Source organism: Poecilia latipinna, unplaced genomic scaffold (genome assembly GCF_001443285.1).
Source record: "Poecilia latipinna isolate Pla-1442-1.1 unplaced genomic scaffold, P_latipinna-1.0 Scaffold2360, whole genome shotgun sequence".
NCBI classification, from domain to species: Eukaryota; Metazoa; Chordata; class Actinopteri; order Cyprinodontiformes; family Poeciliidae; genus Poecilia; species Poecilia latipinna.
Genome location: NW_015114976.1, coordinates 633 through 6,285, shown reverse-complemented (window position 1 = coordinate 6,285; position 5,653 = coordinate 633). Strand labels below are relative to the sequence as shown.

At 44.4% G+C, this 5,653-nt stretch overlaps 1 protein-coding gene across 1 annotated transcript; it reads right to left on the bottom strand.

The window, feature by feature from the left end:
* Window positions 1-643: 643 nt before the first annotated feature.
* On the bottom strand, window positions 644-5,264 carry LOC106937496 (homeobox protein cut-like 2). The gene is made up of 6 exons (XM_015019035.1): window positions 5,240-5,264; window positions 4,120-4,395; window positions 3,302-3,607; window positions 3,035-3,223; window positions 2,676-2,952; window positions 644-2,226 (listed from the first exon to the last, which is right to left on the bottom strand). Exons 1-6 carry the CDS (start codon window positions 5,262-5,264, stop codon window positions 1,416-1,418), a joined length of 1,884 nt encoding a protein of 627 aa, XP_014874521.1. The 3' UTR covers window positions 644-1,415.
* Window positions 5,265-5,653: the final 389 nt, after the last annotated feature.

Sequence of the window (5,653 nt, the reverse complement as noted above, 5' to 3'; positions counted from 1 at the left end):
AACAAATTATGTAAAAGTTTTTATTTGCTCTTTTAGATTCCATGTCACAACTATCCATTTGTGACTTGAAATACATTTTCTGTAGGTATGAGAACAAAATAGGGGTTTTAACTAGGCCAGCTGACTGGCAGTGTGCAGCAACACCTGGGAGATGGTCAGCCCTGCTTCGTACCATTGGAAGAAAACTTATCACATTGTCTGGCGTCTTCTGGGCCAGAAAGAGCTTAAAGCGGCAGGTACAAATTAGTGGAGGGGCGAAGTGTCCTGTAGCCGACCCAGAGCGCTCCTCCTCTGCCGAGTCAAACCTGTCGTGGTTCATGTTTCTGTTTATGAAATGCATGATCGTAGCGTGATGTGTGTGAACCTAATCTGAGGTAAACCAAGCGCCGTGTGTCTTGGTCTGTTTACGGTCTGAGAACCAGTGTCTTAGAGGATCGAACAAGTCCGAAAGAAACTGTGTAAACTGAGCTCAAGTGAAGTGAAGCCTTCACTTTCAACCAAAAAGTACAAGGGCCCGAAACTGTAAACCTCAAATATTCTTTAAATTAAAAAAAGAAAGAGAAAAATAAAATAAAACACTTATATCCTTTGTTTAACTTTTTTCCTTTTTTGCAGGCTTTTCAACTATTTGTTGCGTAACCTCTTTTTTTTTTGTTCGTTTTCGCTCAAGTATAATCACAGGTGCCTAACTACAGAGGATAACAGGGTCAGGTGAGTACCATGCTACATCAGATTTAGAGAAGGCTATTGCAGACAATTCTACAACATGTACAACCACATTTTATACGTGTGAGTTACAAAGATTTCAAAACATATCACCAAGAAACTAAGTACATACAAGGTGTTGTATATTTAGAGTCTTAAAGGACTATCCCTCAGTCAGTAATTGGAATTCACGTTACTTGACTTAAACTGTCCAGTCTGACAGACAAAATTGGAAAAACTGCTATTCAAAAAGTAGCAAATTTGGTCAGTGTCTTTTTTTTTTTTTTTTTTCAAATAGTCATAGTGCTTTTAATGGCTTAAGACAGAGGTCTTTTTTTTAATCTCACCCAGTGGCAATCTTCAGAACTTCAGTGTACATTAAATGACACCATAGCTGCAAAAGTCTTCATGTCAAGTCCAATAAGTTAAAACAACAGCTAGCGCTGTCACATACATTTCAAAGTAGTATGCATTATCAAAAGAAAAAAAAACAAACAAAACAAACAAATACATTTTTATACATTTTTTTAAACTCTTAAATTATTGTAGGAAGTTCAGCTTCGTGTTCTCCTCTGCATTCCTGTTTCCAGTCCAAGACGGCACTGCCTCAAGGAGCCAGGCTCCGCTCAGGTCCGGAAGCTTCCATCCAACCTTTCTTCCTCGTTGTGTGCAGCAACAGTCTTTCTGGATGAGACGCAGCAAAGCAGGCCCTAAAACTCCCACTCCAGTGTTTCTTCTCGATTGGCTGCCCTCTCCAGCCTGTGGATGATGTTGTTGAGGTTGGCCATTTTCTCGTTGCGTCTCTGAGTGCTTCTGTTGAGTTTGGGGCTTTGGAACGGAGGAAGCGGGTTAGCGTCCATGCCGTGGTTGGCGCTTGTCACCTGGTTGGGCAAGTAGGGCGATATGGGCGCAGAGGAGGAGGGCACGGGGGAGACGGACATCATGAGGCCGGGTGACGACGCGGCGGACGGCGAGTTCAGCGAGACCTCCAGGCTGCTGCGGCACGGCTCCGACGAAGCCTTGAAGCTGACCGGGTCAACGGGCGACTTCCCGGATTCTTCTCCATCGTACCTGGACTTGTTGGCTCGCTGCGGGCCATCCGCGGACGCCACGCCGAGGTGGAGTCCCTGAATCTGGTTGCACGCGCCCTCCTCCTGCATCGGGCTCTGGCCGGCCGGGTGGAGCTTGCAGCAGCCTGAGGCGGAGTCTTCGTGCTCGGTTTTCAAAGGGGACAACGGCACGGTGGAGGGAAAACACTGCACTCCGACTTCTTTCTGCGAGCCTTCCCTTCCTTCCATGCTGTCCTCTTCCCTGTAAGTTGCCTCCTGTTTAACGTGAGGCAGTTCGTCGGTAGTGCTAAGAGGAAGGCCAGCATGGGTTTGTCCTGAGGGCAGCAGCAGTCTCTTGTCCTCACCATCGGAGTTGGGGCTCCGTGTTACTGAGGGGGAGTAGCTGTTGGGCTCGGCGTCTGTGTCATTATCTGGAAGACCGCCCATCAGCACTTCACGCCTCATCCTGGACCTGCATGTAAACATTTTATTTAGAAAGAGTCTCTAAAAGTACAGACAGAAATATTGAAGTTTGCAGTGCCTTGCAAAAATCTCCGTACTCCCAAAACCAAACAGTTTTTATCAGTATATTACCAAATTACATCAATGTGAAAAGATGTTCAATCTTGTTAACTTTAAGAAGCACTCATTGAATGAAGAGGCAGTTATTTAGTCATATTTCAACAGTTAGGTAGTTTCTCAATATGCTCTACCATAACTGGCCCTTTGAGGACATTCATGATCTTGATACAGTTCAAAATGACTTCGACAACACTGGTCATATCAAATCCTAATAAAATGCACTGAAGTTTGAGGCTGTTGTCAGACTTAACAATCCGAAAACCTCAAGAGGTGTGAATACTTTTAAAAGGACCTGTGTTTTATTCATATACTGAACAGGACAAATACAGTCGGCCTTGCCTGTAGTTGTGGAACCAGTTGATGACAGTGTTGGTTTTGAGGTTGAGCTGCGACGCCAGCATCTCGATGGTGTTCTGGGACGGGTACGGCTCCTGCATGTACGCTTTCCTCAGGGCCTCTTTCTCCTCGGCTCCCAGCACCACCCGAGGCTTCTTTACCTGACTGAAGGGACACAAGTCCAGCGAGGCGAGGGCCGGACTCACACACTCAGAGCGAGTGCTGGGCGAGTCGCTGTCAGAGCCAGTGCTCAGCAGACCGTACCGCCTCTTCAGGTAAGCTAGCAAACACAAACATCCACTGAGATTAGGCTACACAACCAGCACGCAAACTTCAAACTGCGAGCAGGTCTCGGTCCCCACCTTTCTTCTCCATCTTTTTCATGACTCTCAACTTCTCCACGTTGTGCGGATCATTGAGCCATAGCTGCATGCGGACAAAAGGTTCCCGGCCTTTCAGGCTGAGTTTGTGCCAAGGTTTAGGCCTGGAGAGCAGGTCAGACACCGACCCTTGAGTCAGACCCAAGATGGTCTCCCCAAAAAGTCGCTGGCCTGTCAAACCAAGTGGCAGATGTTGCATTAAAATGGTTCCTGCCCCTCCAGAGGGAATATCAGTAAACTCAGACCTACCAAGGTTGTTGTCTGTTAGCACCTCCTTGACCTTCTTGGTGATGGCGTACGTGTCTAGCTCTGGAGACATGGCCACCAACTCCTGGATTCCTAATGGGGTTGCAGGCTGATGCAGGCCCATGAGACTGGAAGTGGATTTCCCACCTTCTGGGTGGCTGGGCAACCCCAAGCCAAGGCTTTGAGGTTGCTGGTTCTCCTTGCTGCTTTCCAGTGAGAGACTGACCGGCTCAGCCACTGGACTCGGGTTGCTCTCTGCTGGACTAGGCGGTGGAGAGGGACAGGACTGGGCTGTTACGGGACTTTTATCTGGAATTAACAACATTTCATGCGGGTTACATTAGTATTTGTCTTCCTGCAAGGCAACTGCTAATGTCAAAAGGTTTTGTTAGTGCAGCATATAAAGTGGTTCTGATGTCAAACTTCCTAAACTATAAGGATGGATTCACACCCATCCAGCTTAGTCCTCTTTAATCAAACTCTTGGAATATCTGACAGGGCGGCCCAGATCGTCAGAACACTGGCGGAGCGAAGTCGTTCCTGATCACTCTGATTTTGAGCACAGATATCAGTGATTCAGAAACTGTCAGAACTTCCAAACCAAAGCCGACAATTTCAGCAAGTTTGTTAAGAAGCAGCCTAACACAAGACGTCACCAGAGCCTTTCATCAACATGGACTAGACCTCCATCATGTTTCTAAATAAATACAACTTTTTCCTCTTCATGATGCTTTTTTTGCCTTCTGAGATTTACACTCTGGAGCAACTTATAGTCCGGAGAATATGGTACTTCTGCATGTTGCCTGTGTGTGGGTCCTCACCTTGAGTGTGGCCCTGGTTGGGAGGCTGGCTGAGGCTCTGGCCCAGCTGGTCCAATAGCCACAGCTGCATGCGGATAAAGGGCTCCCGGCCCTTTTGGGTCAGCTTGCTCCAGGGTTTGGGACGTGACAGCATGTCACTGACGCTGCCTTGAGAGAGGCCCAGAACCTGTTCAGCACAAACAGAATGAGATGTCAGGAATACAAATCTGTCTTTGTGGCTCACCAGGCACAGACACTTCACTGACTTTACTATTACAGATTTTTTTATTCTAAGGACTGTATCACATAAAAGAGAAAACATGAAGGAATTTCCAAATTCCTCCTATTTTTGCATCAAAGTACATTGACCTTATTTTTATATATTAAAGTTGATGCCGTTGGTTAATACCTTTACAAAGAAAGATGGTGAAACTTGTGCTGAATATAGTGGAGGTGCTTAGTTTTGATGCATTTAATGAATATAAATAAAATTATGTTCACTATCTGAGTCAGCCGATCATCAGAAGAGAAGCCTCTTCTAATCGTAATGTTTGTTATTTTCATGGTGAAATGAAATCCTGGTGCTCTAAAGATACACAACTTTCAGTAGAGTGCCACTAGAGGGAGACAGTGTACCACAAATAATTTGTGCATTCTGAAGCCATTATAATTCATATGATTGAGAAGTAAACCCCAGAGCAAAAAATGTGATTTAATAACTCAAAAAAATAACTTCTTTGTTTTTAAAACTCCAGTGCACCTGATTATGTAAGTGTTTTATATCGTATTGTTAAATACCGTGATATATTGATCTATTTGAACATCACTTACTTAAAGGTAAAAGTTGGCCCCCCCCCCCCCCCCCCCCCCCACACACACACACACACACACACTTTTCAAGAACATTCTGAACATTAATTGATCTTCAGTGTTTTCACTGCAGTGTTTAAAACAATACTCTACAGGTAGACAATCCTCTTAATTCACAATTCAACATTTTTCCTTTGGTTCATTTACTCTGACATCATTTGCAGCTATAGAAGTTAGAATTAGGCCACGGGGAGCCCGGAAAAGAAAAACGTTAAAAAATATTTTCAAGTAAAGTTAATCTAAAAGGTTATATAAGCGGTTAGCATCTTACCTGCAGAGGATAACTCTTTTGGCATCTTCATTAAATATAAATCCAGATAAGAATGTCCTGGAGGACAAAGCTAATTGCAAGTCTGGAAGAGGCCAAGAGCGAAAGTTTTACTGTCTTAAGTCAACTCCACACTCAGGAAAATAACAGCAAAAACGTTTTCTGAACTTCTAAACTTTTATTTGCAGTGGGTGGTTATTTACATAAAAGTCAAAGATTATTTACACAGGAATATGTTGGAGGTGGTGAGCCGCCACTGCATGAAACACACCGAGAACAAAACAAATATAAAGTGTTTCTAGTCAGAGTAACTAACTGATGAATATGGCAGAGTGGAAATCTGTAACATGTTGTCTGATTAAACTACTGTAATATTAAGCTTTTTGTACCACTTTCACAACAGAGTTAAACAGAAAC